Source organism: Embiotoca jacksoni, unplaced genomic scaffold, assembly GCF_022577435.1.
Source record: "Embiotoca jacksoni isolate LCO1_2020_lvr unplaced genomic scaffold, fEmbJac1.0.p SCAF_52, whole genome shotgun sequence".
Lineage (NCBI taxonomy): Eukaryota > Metazoa > Chordata > Actinopteri > Embiotocidae > Embiotoca > Embiotoca jacksoni.
In genome coordinates, this window is record NW_027185406.1 from 862,623 (window position 1) to 882,500 (window position 19,878).

At 43.1% G+C, this 19,878-nt stretch overlaps 1 protein-coding gene, 1 long non-coding RNA gene and 1 pseudogene across 3 annotated transcripts in view; 1 reads left to right on the forward strand and 2 right to left on the reverse strand.

Annotated features, from left to right (window-relative positions):
• Window positions 1-116: 116 nt before the first annotated feature.
• LOC138212128 (uncharacterized) lies at window positions 117-4,161 on the reverse strand. Its single transcript, XR_011179401.1, has 7 exons — window positions 4,061-4,161; window positions 3,533-3,622; window positions 3,403-3,431; window positions 3,022-3,078; window positions 2,039-2,107; window positions 1,808-1,939; window positions 117-1,102 (listed from the first exon to the last, which is right to left on the reverse strand). It is a non-coding gene; the product is annotated as an uncharacterized lncRNA (long non-coding RNA).
• Window positions 4,162-8,295: 4,134 nt separating this feature from the next.
• Window positions 8,296-9,992, forward strand: LOC138212074 (uncharacterized; annotated as a pseudogene).
• A 379-nt stretch (window positions 9,993-10,371) lies between these two features.
• LOC138212059 (uncharacterized) overlaps window positions 10,372-19,878 on the reverse strand; it is a 16,477-nt gene continuing 6,970 nt past the window's right edge. The window contains exons 1-7 of one of the 2 annotated variants that reach the window (XM_069172305.1): window positions 14,031-14,199; window positions 13,834-13,869; window positions 13,543-13,632; window positions 13,413-13,441; window positions 13,040-13,096; window positions 12,032-12,100; window positions 10,372-11,932 (exon numbers count right to left, since the gene is read on the reverse strand). In XM_069172305.1, coding sequence (XP_069028406.1) covers window positions 11,804-11,932; window positions 12,032-12,100; window positions 13,040-13,096; window positions 13,413-13,441; window positions 13,543-13,632; window positions 13,834-13,869; window positions 14,031-14,184 — 564 coding nt within the window. In that variant the 5' untranslated portion in view covers window positions 14,185-14,199 and the 3' untranslated portion in view covers window positions 10,372-11,803. Of the gene's footprint in view, window positions 11,933-12,031; window positions 12,101-13,039; window positions 13,097-13,412; window positions 13,442-13,542; window positions 13,633-13,833; window positions 13,870-14,030; window positions 14,200-19,878 lie in introns of those variants that run through there. The other variant, XM_069172304.1, reaches the window with a different exon arrangement.

Genomic DNA, 19,878 nt, shown 5'->3' on the forward strand with positions numbered 1-19,878 from the left:
AGGAAGTGTTTGTGGTGAGAATGTGGGTTGAACAGCAGAAGAGATCTGCAGGTTGGTTTTACTAACGAGGACCAGATAAACATCAGAAACACAAATGTTTCTCACATTAATGAGCGTCTGACTGAACCGTCTTTAAGCGTCCCACCATCCAACTTGTGAAAACGTGTCGTAGCAGTTCAACATGTTTCATCAGAGTCTGTTTGACTCGCTGCAGACATGAACCTTCGGTCCAGTAATGCTATCTGAGGATATAGCAAGCGGTGACCAGCTGGCTTGCTAGTTCGAAGCAGGAAGTGACCATATTTGGACGAGCTGGGGGAGGAGCTAGCGGTGGATCTGACTGGTTCTGATTGGAAACCTACGTCCCGCCCACCGATAGCCGTAACTGCACCACAGACCTGTCAATCAAACAGACACGTCCTGTTGCGAGGTGAGTTTGGAACGGACCCGAACGCAGACACAGACTCGGGTCAAAGTTCAAAAACAGTCTTCATTTTGTACACAGGTGGTCACGTGACTAAAGTCTTTTCACCCGATCTCCTCCTGATTATCTTGCTGATAATTCAAGACTTGAAGAAATATTCTACTTTTCCTGACCACTTTGGTAAAACTACACCAAGACACCCCTTTGCTCATTAACCCCTCTGTTATGTGGTGCGGCAGGATTGGACCCAAAATGGAGTTCAGGTACAGAACAGACTTTATTTACTGGTGAAGGATGAGTCCGAGGCAGGCTAGCAGGCTGGATAGAGGTAGTCCGGCAGGACAGGACAGGACAGGACAGGGCAGGGCAGGACAGGACAGGACGTATTACTGGCGACAGGTTGCGGGTGAGTGGACGTAGCAGACAGGATGGACCGACAACCCAGGACTGCAGGACCAGGGTTGATATGGTGTCGGGAGGTGATTAGTGGGATGAGGAACCGGTGTGTCAACCTGCAGCTGGTAATCAGCTGGATTGTCAGCAGCTGCTCAGAATGATCAGGGGCGTGGCCATGGGAGGTTTCTGGAGACAGGAAGTGGAGAGACACAGACCAAAACACAAAGCACATGGCACACCACAATAAACATGGGAATGACAGCACACATGAAGAGAGGAGATCTGGGGAAACAAAGGTCAAAACACAGGGTCAGACAGGGATCCTGACAGACTGCTGTCCAAAATAATCCCCATATCTAAATATTATCATCATCATGACTCAACATAACAACTTGCTATATCATAATAACCGGTTCTGGTATTACCAGGGGTCTCTAGCACAAAATTCTGGGTCCATTTTGTTCTCAATCCATGAAGCCCATCGCAAAAAACGATCTCAATAAACAGAAACTAAACAAAGGAAATACATTTTGAATGTTGAAGGAATGTTTTTTTCAACAACAAAGCTCAGAAAACAGAAGATGTGAGTAATAATATTAAATAAACAGAGAGCAACATTTAAATATATTTAAAATTATAAGCACATTTAAAACAATAAAGCATAAAAACCAAGAAAATATATTTACAAAACAATAATTTAGTCCCAGTGAGTAAACAGTAGAAAGAGTGTGTTTGCCCTGTTTATTCACACTCTTGGCCTCTAGAGGGAGTCTCAACTCTCCTGATGGCTGCATGTCCAATCTTCAGTTTCCAATAATCAGTGACAGACAAAGAATGAGACACTTTTTTTAAAGGGCTAAACACCTTCATACCTTGTGTCCTCTATGAAAGACACCACTTTCCAATCAATTGTTTCACATTAAAAATCTAAATCTATAATCCAAACGATCACGTAACGTTGATAAAAACAACATATTAACGTGTTACATCTTATTTGTTGGGTTTGTTGACAGAAGCGTAAAGGTTGCCGGGATCAGATGAAACTCCAGCCGAGGAGGCTTTCACGGTGCTGTAGGTCACAGAGTCGCCTTCGTCTTCTTCTTTTTGGTCGTCACGGACCTAGAAGGAAACATTGCAGCGTTTCGTACACGTAAACATAACCTGACGGGAGTTTTGAAAGTCATTATTTCAACACAGTCTCTCCCACGGATGACTCACCCGGGCTTTGCGGTCGTCCTTCCTGGAGTAGCTGATGGAGGCGTAGGAAACACCTTCCTCAGCATCCACCTGCACATTTAAAGACAACCAAATGATTCTGAAAACACTTCAGCACAGCGGAAACTCATCATCATTTTGATAAGTCATCCTTCCTCTTCTCTCTGGTGGGAGGAAGTTAAACGTAACACTCAGACAAAGATCAGAAAACAAATGCCGCTTTCAATCTGGGTCGTATTTTCCACGTACGCGTATGAACGGCGCCCTCTTGTGGTATTCACGACGACGGAACTCTAAATTTTCCGTAAGCGTCGAGTTCACGAGTTGTGACGTGTTTGCTGACGTTTACAGAAAAGTCAGACGCCATAGAAGTTCATTTTTCGTATGATTTTAAACTAATATATTGTAATTTTAGTCACGTAGAGGTTTTTTTTCGTAACTTAGGAAATAGCCTACGTCTGAGGAAAATGCTGATCTTCCCAACGGCCTCATCTTTTCCTTTTGTCATTTTACATTTTCTGTTAGCTTCTGTTGTTAGATTGCTAAAATGTTAGCCTGCATTGCTTCTAGATGCTGTTTGCATCTTTTTACGACTTAAACAGTACAACGCCAAACATACGGTGCACACGACTTCCCAGGTTGTAACCAAAAACTCGTGTTCCGTTTGAACGAATCACGACATAGCGTGAAATCGTTACGCCGGTCCAGTAAAAACGTGAGATAGTCACGCTTTGCACCGTCTATGTGTGAAAGTTACACGTTTTCCTGTTGTGGACGAAAATGAAACTTATTTCATGCGTGATTTACAGGAAAATTTTACTTTTAGCTAAAACATCTGATTGAGGTTTGGGAAAAATAAAAACTTTGTATGGGTTACCAAAAAGAACAGCCCAAAAGCGTGTCTATTTCACGCTTTGCCGTGATACCAGGTAGCGATATAACAGGGAGTATAACGGTTGTTTTTGTCGGTGGATGTGGGATCTCACCGTGACCTAATGTTCTTCCGGACCAGACGACGTCTCCACAGGGTTTAAACTCAGCACCTGAGAAAGAAAAGGCGAGTTACATCCAGAAAGCATCTTACAGTAAACGCAACATAAGCTACGTCTGCGTTCTCAGTAAAGGTAAATCGCTGAATCCAAAATACTGCGCACAAGAATTCGTTGATGACACGGCTATAATTAGCACACTGTTGTTCATGTTGTTTTTCTTGTTTGTATTCTCTACGGATCTTTTGACCGTGTTTGTTGACACCACTTTCAGGTTTCAAGTTGATCGCGAATAAGAAACTCCACAATTATCCCAAACCGTTATTCTAAAATTACCATATAATATAAGTATTTGAATTATTCAGTGTTTAAACTCACCGTGTTTTCTTCCTTTTGTGTTTTATTTCCTGAAAAACACAAACGAAGAGTTGAGTTCAGCTTCCGCTTTGTTAAGTCTCCTTCATGACAACTTTTTAAGGATAAAAATTGAATCAGTGAATGTTCTCACTTTTATTTTTCTTCCATATGACGACCGCCACCAGAATTATTAAGAGAGCAGCTAAAGCTACAAGAACAGCGATGTACCACCACGACAAACCTGAAGAGAGACAGTTTCAAAATGTTGAACGCAGCTAGCGGCACTGAGTTGATAAATGTTTGAAGTCGCTCAGACTTTAGACGTCAAAGTATGAAAAACGTATTCAGTTGCTACCGTTGGGCTTGTTTCTGTTTTTGGTTTAATTTAATTACAAAATTCCATCTGGGATTTCCTGAAATATTACATTTGTATTGTTTCTACCTGGTGATGTGTTTATTTTCTTTGTTGTAGTTGGTTGAATTGTTGGTCTGATTGTTGTCTTTGTTGAATCTTCATCTGAAAAAATTATAACAACAACAGGACAAAATAACTGTACAGTGAGAACGTACTTCATGTTACCTTGACAACAACAGAGGACACAAACTGCTGATATTTAAACTTCAACAAGTGTTTTGTGTAATTAAACATCAGTCAGATGATTTTAAACAGTTTTCTCACCTGACGTCTGATGACTGAAGGAAAACAGCTTCTCTTCTTTAGTTTCAACATGTCTCACTTTACACTTCAATAACTTATAAAACTCTGACTTCTGATCAACATGAGATGTTGTAAATGTTACTCTGGTAAAACACTGATATGATGATGTCTTCATGTCCGGGGAGGTGTTCACCCACTCTACTGTATATCTGCATTGTCCATATGTCAACACAGTGCAGTCCAAGGTGACTGTCTCGTCCACTTCATAGTGAATTACTGTTGAAGATGTGTTGAGAAAGACAACAAAGGTTAAATGAACTTGATCAATAAAGTCAGAATTATTGTCATTTTTTCTGTATTTTCTTCCGACAGTTTGATCTGAAAACACAACGATGTAATAAATACTCACTCTTAACAACAGACAGATTAATATTAAAGTCTGTTTGTCTTTGTCCTGGTTTGAACTGTCTGCAGGTGTAAAAACCAACATCTTCATCTGTGACGTTCTTTATAACCAGAGAACAGTTCGATGTAACACTCAGTCTGTCTGATTTAGATCCAACATTTAGTCCAATCTGACCGAGTTTAATCAGCTCTACCGCTGATCTGCTATTTGAATTAACGAACATCCAGTCAGTGATGTTACAGTTATGTTGACCAGGTATCACATTTTCACAAGGCAAAGTGACATCATGTCCTTTGATAGTGAAGAGAGACAGATGTTGTCCAGCTGTTGCTGTCGAGGAGAAGAGAGAGAAATGTGACAAACTGTAACATGAAGATGGCTGTAAAAACAAGAATCAATTAAACTCATCAAGTTACAAACAAATCGTATCTGTCTCAGTTGAAGGAAGAATATTTGTATTTGAAGGTTTCTGATATGAATTCTTACCTGTAAACTGAAGCATCAGCACCAGAAATAAAGACATTTGACTCCATTTGAACGCAGCCATCCTGCTTCTGTCTCTCTTGTTCTCAACTTCACAAATGACTCAATCAATGTTGTAACTTCTTCCTTAAAATAAAATAAATATAGTTTCTCCTTCCTGTGAAGACTGAACTGTCACTTCCTCAAAGTGACTTCAGCCCACGTTTTCTCTCTTCTGCCACTCCTTGAAATCTTTTTAGATATTTATGTTAAATTTCTCAATAGTTACGTGTTGAGATCAAAAGAATAAAAACTTTTTAACATTTTAATTTTCATGCATTTAGCTGACTGTATTTTCTCCCGTGTTTGTTTGTGTGGGCTGCAGTGGAAAATTGATCAACCAAAGAAAAAGAGGAAGTTGAATGTGGGAATCTTTCTTTCAGATAAATGTTCCCGTCGATGCAGCTCGTCTTTTTCAGAGTTTATTATAAGAAAACTCCATTTTCATGGTGAAGTTTGACGGCAAACATAAACCAGCAAACCACTGAAGTCTGTGATGAAACACGGTGAAGCTGCAGCAGCTGAATAACAACATAGATGAGATATTTTAGTGTTGGTTCATATTTATATCTATGAAGTAACTTTCTCTGAAAACTAAAGAGGAAGTGTTTGTGGTGAGAATGTGGGTTGAACAGCAGAAGAGATCTGCAGGTTGGTTTTACTAACGAGGACCAGATAAACATCAGAAACACAAATGCTTCTCACATTAATGAGCGTCTGACTGAACCGTCTTTAAGCGTCCCACCATCCAACTTGTGAAAACGTGTCGTAGCAGTTCAACATGTTTTATTCGTTGGAGATAAAGTTTTAGCTGAATTTCAGGAGCCTCCACGCCTCAACCACTCCGCCACTTCTGGCCACACTCCTATAAATATCCACCCACTCTAAAGCTCGGCCTGTTCGCGTGTTCCGCATTCGGAACCAGAACGCCACGCAGAAAAAACAAAAACGATCTTACCTTGGACCAAACATGGATCTGCTGTTCTTCAGCCCGTCTGACGACGACGATTGTTTTGCCTCCCCAGAGGCCACCCATACACCCAAGGGAAGCCCTCGATCTGCTGCCCTCTCCAAAAACCCCAGGGTTACCCACGAGACGCCCCCACCGGTAACACCCTGTTAGCACATCGGAGCCAAACCCGCCGATCTCCAACAAGCCGACCAGCTGCATCCACCAGAATCCCTCTCTCCATTCAATCCTTCTGTACGAAGGTTCTGATCCACGGCCGTCCTCCAATAACTCACTCACCGGTGACGGAGGGAGACCTGCCACCCCCAGACGTAGTCAACGGAAACGTAAGTCTCCTCTCTCTTCCTCCGCTCGCTCCAGACCCAGCGCTCGGGAACGAGCCTCCGATGACTCCGGCTCCACAGCGCGCCGCGCTCAAAGCCTCCGCCACCGCTCCCTCGGTCCAGCCAGGTCCCCCGTCGAAGACGCACCGGCCAAGATCTCCGACCGTAGTCCGTCTGCTAAAAGCGTTAAAAGAGAAGGGGATACCTCACCACCGCTCCGACAACAAAGCAAACTGTTCCAACTCCTCACAACTTTCCAAAAGTCACGTCAGGCTAAAAACACAGACGTACCTCCAAGCAAAACACACCGGCGTAACGTCAACGACAGTGACGTCACCACGCACCTCCAAGCCCCGCCCTCCCACCCACAATGTTCCGGGTTGCCAGGTTTGCAGCGCGTCACCTCTCATCTCCCTCCACCACCTCAGGCAAACTCATCTTTGCACAGCGGCACCGGGATGCCGACTCTCTTTTCCTCTCTTCAATTTCCACAGCACTCCATCCCACCTTCTGGTTCGGATTCATCAGTCTATACTACTGCTGTTCTTCCACACCCCCCTTTTTCTGCCCTCTACTCTGGCACCGGGTTGCCAGGTCTTCTTTCCTCTTTCCTCCTCTCTCATCCATCCACAGCGCCCATCATCACCACTGGGCTGCCAACTTACAACCCTTCTGCCCCCTTTCCTCTGGCGCCTCCAGTGACCTTCCCCAGCACAACGAGGGCTGCAGTTTACCCTTCTACCATGAAGATTCCTGGCACCGGGATGTCAGTCCCTGGTCCTTCTTCCCCTACCCTCCAACCATCACATGCTCTCTTTTCCGGCTCCGTGCCGCCCCTTCCCTTCCTCCCCATTCCTCCAACCCAGCAGTCCCACGGCCACACTACCGGCACCGAGATGCCAGCCCCCTTCCTCCCTTTTCCCCCTCTCCAACCACACACCCAGCACTTCTCATTGGCGTCAGCGATTCCTCCACCCAACATACCGGCCAAAAACCCTTCTCCTGTCTCCGCGAACCTCCGCCAACACATATTCTCAGTAAATACGTTGACTAGGCACAACTCATCCTCCCTCCCCTCCACCAACACGCTGAACCTGGGGTGATCGATAGCCATGAGAGCCTCATTATCATGCGTACTTCAGCGCCAGCTCGCTCCAAAGAGCTCACCCCGCCTGAGTTCGCGTACGCTTTCCCCCTGTATAGAGATGTCCTCTGCACCCCCTTCCCAGCTTGGAGGACAGAGTTAGATAACTACCTTTCCATAATCCTCGACCTAGCTCTCCGCTATGGCGGAGTAGGCTTTTACCAATACCACATCCAATTTGCTTCAGAAGCCGCAGCCCGTCTCCTCCAGTTCAACCAGGCCACTTACTGGGGTACCCTCGAACAAGAACTCTACTGCTGCAGTTTTGCCGCCCGTCCAGCTCTCCCCTGCAAATTATGCGGTGCTCTTTCCCATCCCGCCTCCACGTGCACCATCCCCATCCAACCACGTCCCCAAAGCCAACCTTCAGCCACCACTCACCCGCCAACTACTGCTCCTTCCAAATACCTAACTCCCAAATTTGCAGCGCCCAGCATCAGTATGCCCCTGCTCCAGGGCTTGGATAGGAAAGGCCATCCAATAATGCTCCAAGGGGGTAAAACCATATGCAATAATTTTAATGAGGCCAGATGCAACATGTTCCAGTGCAGGTACCTCCATACCTGCTCCTTCTGCGGTGGCAGCCATTCCCGCCCGGCATGCCCCCATAATCCAACAAAACCATGACTACCCATGTCCGCATCAACCCCCATAAATGTCCAAGCATTAAAACAAGCCCTCAAAAACCATCCAGATCCAAGCTTTGTCAGTTTCCTAATTTCGGGTCTCCTCGACGGCTTCCATCCGGGGACCATCTCCAATCCCTCAGTCCCCTTCCAGTGCAAAAACCTCCAGTCTGCCCTGAGGGACCCCGACACAGTTGACTCCTTGCTAGCCACAGAGGTAAAAGAGGGTTTCATGATCGGCCCGTTCACACAATCACCATTCCCAAATGGACACTGTCCGGTTCCAAGCTTCTTTGCCCGCGGAGAAACTCCACCGCATCATTCTCCTCCTACAAAACTTTCTTCTTACTCCCTCTTGCACCAAACGACAACTCCTCTCCCTCTTGGGACATCTGAACTTTGCCTTATGCATCATCCCCCAGGGCCGCTCCTTTATTTCGCACTTGCTCTCCCTCGCATCATCTACACCCTCACTTATCGATCCAGTCTCCATGGATACCCCCTCCAGAACAGAGATGCAGATGTGGATGCACCTCCTCTCCAACTGGAACGGTATCACCTTCTTTTACTACGACCAACTTTCCAACCCAGAAGACATTCAGCTCTATACTGACGCTGCTCCTTCCGCCGGTTTTGGGGTCCACTACGGCAGACGATGGTTTTCAGCTGAATGGCACATCGAGTTCCGCAACTTCCTCCAAGGCTCCCTCCAATCATCTTCAGCAGTCCACGAAATATATCCGGTCGTCATCGCCGCTCTCCTCTGAGGGGACGAGTGGCCAAAAAGGTCCATACTCATCCATTCTGATAATATCGCCGTAGTCGACATCATTAACAAAGGCAGAACAAACTCTCCCATGATCATGCCATTCATATGCCGTCTCACGTGGCTGTCGGTCACTCATCAATTTATTCTCCGAGCTAAACATGTTCCTGGCCACCATAACTCCATCGCTGACTCTTTGTCTCGCTTCTCCTTCCAGATCTTCAGAACCTTAGCTCCAGATGCGGAGGAGAATCCAACCCATCCCACCATTTTCAGACACGACATTCCTCGTTTGAAACGAACCATCGCAGAACTCATCTCTTTTTCCCAACAAGCCATCAGCAGCAGCTTAGCCCCCAGCACTCTTTCTACTTACCGGACGGCCTGGAACTCTTTCCGCTCCTTCCACGCCACGTTTAACCTTCTGTTCCCTTCCTTCGACGTGGCCTCCGTATGCAGCTTCATCTTCCATGTCCACTCAATTCTCCACATCGAGATACCCACCATTAAGATTTACCGTAGCGGTATCAACTTCTTTGGAAAATTACTCACTGGCTCCCCTGCAACGCTCTATTAGTCATCTTTACTTATTAAAGGCCTTCAGCGCCAAACACCCACACCGACTCCTCGCTGTCTCCTGCTAACCACCGATCTTATTTCTCGCTGCATTGCCACCCTTTGTTCTAACCACTTTTCCGCCCACCTGGCGGGCACTCTGGAATCCATGTTTCTACTTGCTTTCTTCGGTTTCTTGCGATGCTCAGAATTCGCTTCTTCTTCAGCCAAGTTTAACCCTAGTCTCCACCCTTGCATATCAGACCTCTATCCCATCTCCGAAGATTGCTTAGGCTATTCGCTCAAACGGAGCAATGCAAACCAGGCAAGCAACCCAGTTCCCATATTTTACTTTAAACGAAATTCATATGAGCCCCTACGAACCCCTCATACACTATCTGCAGCTCAGGAAAACGCAGCAAACTTCTTCCCCTGAACCGCTGTTCATCACCGAAACAGGCCAAGTTGCCAACCGATCCTGGTTCCTTTTACACTTCAGAGCAGTTCTAATCACCTCGGGGATTAATCCTGACTCCTTCTCCGGCCACTCCTTCCGCATAGGGGCAGCCACCAGCACGTCAAGCAGAGGAGTCCCAGACCACCTCATGAAGGTCATGGGCCGCTGGTCTTCCCAAGCCTAACAACTTTACACCCACCACAGCTTCGACAACCTGCGCAAAGGGCAGGCGGCCTTGCTTTCTTAGGATGGATTCTTTTGGGGATCTGCAAGGTCCGGGAGCCGCAGTGGATCCTCGACTAAGCATTCCACAAACTGTGAAACTCTCACTCTGGCTTAATCTCCTTCAATCAATGAAGGTTCACCCTCGGCCGAGGCGGGGTCCGAGCTAGTGAAAGTCTGTTTGACTCGCTGCAGACATGAACCTTCGGTCCAGTAATGCTGTCTGAGGATATAGCAAGCGGTGACCAGCTGGCTTCCTAGTTCGAAACGGTTTGAAGCAGGAAGTAACCATATTTGGATGAGCTGTGGGAGGAGCTAACGGTGGATCTGACTGGTTCTGATTGGAAACCTACGTCCCGCCCACCGATAGCCGTAACTGCACCACAGACCTGTCAATCAAACAGACACGTCCTGTTGCGAGGTGAGTTTGGAACGGACCCGAACGCAGACACAGACTCGGGTCAAAGTTCAAAAACAGTCTTCATTTTGTAGACAGGTGGTCACGTGACTAAAGTCTTTTCACCCGAACTCCTCCTGATTATCTTGCTGATAATTCAAGACTTGAAGAAATATTCTACTTTTCCTGACCACTTTGGTAAAACTACACCAAGACACCCCTTTGCTCATTAACCCCTCTGTTATGTGGTGCGGCAGGATTGGACCCAAAATGAAGTTCAGGTACAGAACAGACTTTATTTACTGGTGAAAGATGAGTCCGAGGCAGGCTAGCAGGCTGGATAGAGGTAGTCCGGCAGGACAGGACAGGACGTATTACTGGCGACAGGTTGCGGGTGAGTGGACGTAGCAGACAGGATGGACCGACAACCCAGGACTGCAGGACCAGGGTTGATATGGTGTCGGGAGGTGATTAGTGGGATGAGGAACCGGTGTGTCAACCTGCAGGTGGTAATCAGCTGGATTGTCAGCAGCTGCTCAGAATGATCAGGGGCGTGGCCATGGGAGGTTTCTGGAGACAGGAAGTGGAGAGACACAGACCAAAACACAAAGCACATGGCACACCACAATAAACATGGGAATGACAGCACACATGAAGAGAGGAGATCTGGGGAAACAAAGGTCAAAACACAGGGTCAGACAGGGATCCTGACAGACTGCTGTCCAAAATAATCCCCATATCTAAATATTATCATCATCATGACTCAACATAACAACTTGCTATATCATAATAACCGGTTCTGGTATTACCAGGGGTCTCTAGCACAAAATTCTGGGTCCATTTTGTTCTCAATCCATGAAGCCCATCGCAAAAAACAATCTCAGTTAACAGATGTTAAACAAACAAGGAAATACATTTTGAATGTTGAAGGAATGTTTTTTCCACAACAAAGCACAGAAAACAGAAGATGTGAGTAATAATATTAAATAAGCAGAGAGCAACATTTAAATATGTTTAAAATTAAAAGCACATTTAAAACAATAAAGCATAAAAAACAAGAACATATATTTACAAAACAATAATGTTGTCCCGGTGAGTAAACAGTAGAAAGAGTGTGTTTGCCCTGTTTATTCACACTCTTGGCCTCTAGAGGGAGTCTCAACTCTCCTGATGGCTGCATGTCCAATCTTCAGTTTCCAATAATCAGTGACAGACAAAGAATGAGACACTTTTTTTAAAGGGCTAAACACCTTCATACCTTGTGTCCTCTATGACAGACACCACTTTCCAATCAATTGTTTCACATTAAAAATCTAAATCTATAATCCAAACGATCACGTAACGTTGATAAAAACAACATATTAACGTGTTACATCTTATTTGTTGGGTTCGTTGACAGAAGCGTAAAGGTTGCCGGGATCAGATGAAACTCCAGCCGAGGAGGCTTTCACGGTGCTGTAGGTCACAGAGTCGCCTTCGTCTTCTTCTTTTTGGTCGTCACGGACCTAGAAGGAAACATCGCAGCGTTTCGTACACGTAAACATAACCTGACGGGAGTTTTGAAAGTCATTATTTCAACACAGTCTCTCCCACGGATGACTCACCCGGGCTTTGCGGTCGTCCTTCCTGGAGTAGCTGATGGAGGCGTAGGAAACACCTTCCTCAGCATCCACCTGCACATTTAAAGACAACCAAATGATTCTGAAAACACTTCAGCACAGCGGAAACTCATCATCATTTTGATAAGTCATCCTTCCTCTTCTCTCTGGTGGGAGGAAGTTAAACGTAACACTCACAGACAAAGATCAGAAAACAAATGTCGCGTTCAATCTGGGTCGTATTTTCCACGTACGCGTATGAACGGCGCCCTCTTGTGGTATTCACGACGACGGAACTCTAAATTTTCCGTAAGCGTCGAGTTCACGAGTTTTGACGTCTTTGCTGACGTTTACAGAAAAGTCAGACGCCATGGAAGTTCATTTTTCGTATGATTTTAAGCTAATATATTGTAATTTTAGTCACGTAGAGTTTGTCTTCGCAACTTAGGAAATAGCCTACGTCTGAGGAAAATGCTGATCTTCCCAACGGCCTCATCTTTTCCCTTTGTGACTTTACATTTTCTGTTAGCTTCTGTTGTTAGATTGCTAAATTGTTAGCCTCAATGGCTTCTAGACGTCGTTTGAGTTGTCGTTGCCTAGCAACAATATTTTTACGACTTAAACAGTACAACGCCAAACATACGGAGCACACGACTTCCCAGATTGTAACCAAAAACTTGTGTTCCATTTGAACGAATCACGATATAGCGTGAAATCGTCACGTTGGTCCACTACGGCAAAACGTGAGATAGTCACGCTTTGCGACGTCTACGTGTGAAAGTTACATGTTTTCCTGTTGTGGACGAAAATGAAACTTATTTCATGCGTGATTTACAGGAAAATGTTACTTTTAGCTAAAACATCTGATTGAGGTTTGGGAAAAATAAAAACTTTGTATGGGTTACCAAAAAGAACAGCCCAAAAGCGTGTCTATTTCACGCTTTGCCGTGATACCAGGTAGCGATATAACAGGGAGTATAACGGTTGTTTTTGTCGGTGGATGTGGGATCTCACCGTGACCTGATGTTCTTCCGGACCAGACGACGTCTCCACAGGGTTTAAACTCAGCACCTGAGAAAGAAAAGGCGAGTTACATCCAGAAAGCATCTTACAGTAAACGCAACATAAGCTACGTCTGCGTTCTCAGTAAAGGTAAATCGCTGAATCCAAAATACTGCGTACAACAATTCGTTGATGACACGGCTATAATTAGCACACTGTTGTTCTTGTTGTTTTTCTTGTTTGTATTCTCTACGGATCTTTTGACCGTGTTTGTTGACACTTTCAGGTTTCAAGTTGATCGCGAATAAGAAACTCCACAATTATCCCAAACTGTTATTCTAAAATTATCATATAAGTATTTGAATTATTCAGTGTTTAAACTCACCGTGTTTTCTTCCTTTTGTGTTTTATTTCCTGAAAAACACAAACGAAGAGTTGAGTTCAGCTTCTGCTTTGTTAAGTCTCCTTCATGACAACTTTTTAGTGATAAAAATTGAATCAGTGAATGTTCTCACTTTTATTTTTCTTCCATATGACGACCGCCACCAGAATTATTAAGAGAGCAGCTAAAGCTACAAGAACAGTGATGTACCACCACGACAAACCTGAAGAGAGACAGTTTCAAAATGTTAAACGCAGCTAGCGGCACTGAGTTGATAAATGTTTGAAGTCGCTCAGACTTTAGACGTCAAAGTATGAAAAACGTATTCAGTTGCTACCGTTGGGCTTGTTTCTGTTTTTGGTTTAATTTAATTAAAAAATTCCATCTGGGATTTCCTGAAATATTACATTTGTATTGTTTCTACCTGGTGATGTGTTTATTTCCTTTGTTGAATCTTCATCTGATAAGTTACAACAACAACAGGACAAAATAACTGTACAGTGAGAACGTACTTCATGTTACCTTGACAACAACAGAGGACACAAACTGCTGATATTTAAACTTCAACAAGTGTTTTGTGTAATTAAACATCAGTGAGATGATTTTAAACAGTTTTCTCACCTGACGTCTGATGACTGAAGGAAAACAGCTTCTCTTCTTTAGTGTCAACATGTCTCACTTTACACTTCAATAACTTATAAAACTCTGACTTCTGATCAACATGAGATGTTGTAAATTTCACGATGGCAGAACACTGATATGATGATGTCTTCATGTCCGGGGAGGTGTTCACCCACTCTACTGTATATCTGCATTGGTCATATATCAACACAGAGCAGTCCAAGGTGACTGTCTCGTCCACTTCATAGTGAATTACTGTTGAAGATGTGTTGAGAAAGACAACAAAGGTTAAATGAACTTGATCAATAAAGTCAGAATTATTGTCATTTTTCTGTATTTTGTTCCGACAGTTTGATCTGAAAACACAATGATGTAATAAATACTCACTCTTAACAACAGACAGATTAATATTAAAGTCTGTTTCTCTTTGTCCTGGTTTGAACTGTCTGCAGGTGTAAACACCAACATCTTCATCCGTGACGTTCTTTATAACCAGAGAACAGTTCGATGTAACACTCAGTCTGTCTGATTTAGATCCAACATCTGGTCTAATCTGCCCGCGATTAATCAGCTCTACCACTGGTCTGTTATTTGAAACAGCGAACAGCCAGTCAGTGATGTCACAGTTATGTTGACCAGGTATCACATTTTCACAAGGCAAAGTGACATCATGTCCTTTGATAGTGAAGAGAGACAGATGTTGTCCAGCTGTTGCTGTCGAGGAGAAGAGAGAGAAATGTGACAAACTGTAACATGAAAAATTACCATGTTTTGTTTTCTGATCATTTTTAGATACGCACAAGTATCTATCTCATCTTTGTTTTCCAAACGTCTAAAAACTTACAAACAAAAAAACCCTAACCAAGTAAGAATAATACATAATGATAACATTAATGAACTTTTGTCATCTATTTGTTATTCAAGGTTTCTGATATGAATTCTTACCTGTGAACTGAAGCATCAGCACCAGAAATAAAGACATTTTAATCCATTTGAACGCAGCCATCCTTCCTTTGTCGTCTTCTCTTCTTCTCACGTTTACAAAAATGACCAAAAAACCCTCTAAAGCTTCTACTTAACACATCTGCCTCCCTTAAGTAGTGAGCCGTCACTTCCTCATATTGACTGGAGCCTTCCCACCTGTGTCGCTTGTATTTGTTGTCATTTATTCAGGATTTTACATTCAAATCTGTCTGGATTTTGTGAATTCATTAAAAACAGTGAAAATACTTGTTATTTTTATTTATTTCATTTTTAAATATTTTGAACTTTTATGTCCGATGTCCTCATCAAGTCTGTGGAGTCATTCTACCTTGGAAGTGAAGGGGGAAGTTCTGTTGGTAAAGATGGTGCAACGGCGCTGTGCAGGTTTCCGATAAAGACCAACGCAGGTCAGCTGATGTTGTTATGAAATCTTCGGCTCAGTAGAACAGAAGTCTTTTTTCAGAGCCAAATAACCATAAAAGGTTGTTTCTGACGTGGCAGTTTGACTTTTTCTTCTTCTTCCTTGATTTAAACACTGCACAGATGAATCTTTGGTTATTCAGTCAACAATTTGAAATCACATTACGACTATATGTAACGTAGATATATTTAATGTCCAGTTCTATCTATCCATCCATCCATCCATCCATCATCCATCCATCCATCTATCTGTCTATCTATCAGTATATTTATCAGTATATCTATCAGTATATCTATCTACCAGTATATCTATCAGTATATATCTATCAGTATATCTATCAGGATATCTATCAGTATATATATCTATCAGTATATCTATCAGTATATATATATCAGTATATCTATCAGTATATATATCTATCAGTATATCTATCTATCAGTATATCTATCAGTATATATATATCAGTATATCTATCAGTATATATATCTATCAGTATATCTATCTATCAGTATATCTGTCTATCAGTATATCTATCAGTATATATATCTATCAGTATATCTGTCTATCAGTATATCTATCAGTATATATATATCAGTATATCTATCAGTATATATATCTATCAGTATATCTATCTATCAGTATATATATCTATCAGTATATCTGTCTATCAGTATATCTATCAGTATATATATCAGTATATCTATCAGTATATATATATCAGTATATATATATATATCTATCAGTATATATATCTATCAGTATATCTGTCTATCAGTATATATATTTATCAGTATATATATCTATCAGTATATCTATCAGTATACAGTGAACACTCGTTTTTCGCGGGGGTTACGTTCCAAATAGAAACCGTGATAGGCGAAATCCGTGAAGTAGTAACCTTCATTTTTTTTACAATTATTATACAATGAAATACTCCATAATACATTGAAACCAAAGAACAAAACCTTTTTACAGGCCTAAGCATTTGTTTAACAAATAAAAGTACTGTATAAATGTTTTTTTTACAAATAACTACTGTCCTGTAAAATAATACTTTTAATCATCAATACGAACTGAAGGCTTCAAATTGCTGAGATCAGCACCGCCCCACTGCGACCCGAGTCATTGGATTAGAACGGCAGAAAATGAAAAATGATTATGAAAAAAAATACAAAGTACAGTCGGACAAATAGTGACTCACGTGTATTTCACTGCTCTTCTGACTGAGCCGCTGCATCCTGACTCCGCTCTGCAGCGTTTTTTTCTTCTAAAGCCCGGTGCAGGTGTGGTTTTTCGAGAGAAGAACATAGTTATCGGTAGTTGTTGTCGCTCTTTTTTCTTCTGGGCAAAAAGATTCTTATAAACCGACATGCCACCATCGATTATGTTTGAGAACTGTAATGAACGGCTCATCAAAGGGTCCCATTCTTGAGCTGCTCGCTGAAGTTCAGTGGCCATTCTCAGCATTGTTGCTAAGCGACCAAGTGTTAGTCCATCCTCCTCATCTTTATCCACACTTGTGTCCTCTTCTTCCTCTTCTCTTTCATCGTCGCTTGGTGGCTTTGTCATTTCTGCCAGGTCTGCATCGGTCAGCGGATGTGCGTCTGCATCAATCAGGGCATTAATGTCATCCGGAGTCATGTCATTAAAGCCGTCTCCTCCAAGCTGTTTAGCGAGATTCACAGCTGTATCTACGGCAGAGTGATGGATCTCGTCAAGTGAGCCTCCGCTTGGGTTTTGCACTGCCTCTGGCCACAGTTTTTTCCAGCAGGCATTCAAAGTTTCAGTTTTCATCTCCTGAATGGCCCTCTGAATATTTTGGAGACATGATGCGATGGTGTATCCACGCCAGTAGTCCGTTAGTGAGAAATCTTGATCCGAGTCCATAGCCTCAACAAGATGTTGCGCGTATAGAGAGCCTTGAAAGCACGGATGATGCCTTGATCCATGGGTTGAATCAGGGATGTAGTGTTTGGCGGCAGAAATTCGATTTGCACGCCATCATACGCCAAATCATCAGCGTGACCTCCGGCGTTGTCAACGAGCAGAAGCACTTTAAAGTCTAGTCCTTTTTCTCTCAAATAACACTTGACCTCCGGGATGAAACAGTGTTTCAACCAATCCAGATCGAGCGCTTTTGTCATCCAAGCCTTTGCGTTGTGCATCCAGTAAACGGGCAAATCATCCTTATTTTTGTTTTTCAGTGCTCTGGGATTTTTAGACCTATAAATAAGCCCTGGTTTAATCATAAAACCTGCAGCATTTCCGCACATAACCAGAGTCAAACGATCTTTTTGGGCTTTAAATCCTGGGGCTTTGGCTTCTTCCTGCATGATGAAGGTGCGGGAGGGCATTCGTTTCCAAAATAAGCCAGTCTCATCCATATTAAAAACTTGTTCAGGCTTATATCCCCCTTCCTCAATGATCGCTTTAAATTTATTGTTCACGAACGCTTCTGCTCCAGCGGTATTCGCAGAGGCGATCTCTCCGTGCAGAGAAACATTTTTAAGTCCAAAGCGTTTCTTAAATTTTTCAAACCAGCCCTTGCTAGCATTAAATGCGCTTGGTACTGGGTGAACAGCACTTGATGATGGCCCGGTATCTGCATCCTCCTCCTCTTCCCTGTCACTGTCGCTGTCAGCAAAGGTTTGATACAGTGTTCTAGCTTTTGTGCAGATAACGTTCGTATCCAGCGTAATGGTTTTTTTTCTGCAGTCATTAATCCACAAAGCTAATGCAGACTCCATCCTTACCATGGTCTTGTTGTGGACAGTTGCAACCCTTTTTGCATCCTTATTAAACTTATTGCTGCTGTCTTCCTTATGTTATTTTCCTCCTTCTTTATGGAACGAACGGAAGATTCATTAATTCCGTAATGGCGACCTACAGCCGCATAGCTTCTACCTTCATTTAACATGTCCAGAAGTTTAACTTTTTCTGCGATAGTTAGCATCTTCCTCTGCCTTTTGGGCCGGACCGCAAGTGCCTTTGTCGGTGCAGAACGTTTTGTCGACATTATGGGTTTTAGAGAAACTTGAAATTGCAAGAGAATTTGCAAACTTAAATTTGGCAAGCTGTTTTACGTACGTGTACATATTAAACCGCAACGTTATTGACAAACAGGTAGAGAAGAAGCGGAGAGACTGTTTAGCCAATCAGAATGCAGAACACAATGCACGATGCAAATCCGTGAAGCAGCGAGACCGTGAAAGGTGAACCGCGTTATAGCGAGGGTTCACTGTATATATATCAGTATATATATCTATCAGTATATCAACCAGTATATATATCTACCAGTATATATATCTATCTATCAGTATATATATATATCTATCAGTATATATATCTATCAGTATATCTATCAGTATATATATCTATCAGTATATCTATCAGTATATATATCTATCAGTATATCTACAGTGGGGCAAAAAAGTATTTAGTCAGCCACCAATTGTGCAAGTTCTCCCACTTAAAAAGATGAGAGACGCCTGTAATTTTCATCATCGGTATACCTAAACTATGAAAGACAAAATTAGAAAAAAAAATTCTGAAAATCACATTGTCTGATTTTTAAAGAATATATTTGCAAATTACGGTGGAAAATAAGTATTTGGTCAATAACAAAAGTTCATCTCAATACTTTATTATATACCCTTTGTTGGCAATGACAGAGGTCAAACGTTTTCTGTAAGTCTTCACAAGCTTTTCACACCCTGTTGCTGGTATTTTGGCCCATTCCTCCATGCAGACCTCCTCTAGAGCAGTGATGGTTTGAGGCTGTCGCTGGGCAACACGGACTTTCAACTCCCTCCACAGACTTTCTATGGGGTTGAGATCTGGAGACTGGCTCGGCCACTCCAGGACCTTGAAATGCTTCTTACGAAGCCACTCCTTCGTTGCCCGGGCGGTGTGTTTGGGATCATTGTCACGCTGAAAGACCCAGCCACATTTCATCTTCAATGCCCTTGCTGATGGAAGGAGGTTTTCACTCAAAATCTCACGATACATGGCCCCATTCATTCTTTCCTTTACACGGATCAGTCGTCCTGGTCCCCTTGCAGAAAAACAGCCCCAAAGCATGATGTTTCCACCCCCATGCTTCACAGTAGGTACGGTGTTCTTTGGATGCAACTCGGCATTCTTTCTCCTCCAAACACGACGAGTTGAGTTTTTATCAAAAAGTTCTATTTTGGTTTCATCTGACCATATGACATTCTCCCAATCCTCTTCTGGATCATCCAAATGCTCTTGAGCAAACTTCAGACGGGCCTGGACATGTACTGGCTTAAGCAGGGGGACACGTCTGGCACTGCAGGATTTGAGTCCCTGGCGGCGTAGTGTGTTACTGATGGTAGCCTTTGTTACTTTGGTCCCAGCTCTCTGCAGATCATTCACGAGGTTCCCCCGTGTGGTTCTGGGATTTTTGTTCACCGTTCTTGTGAT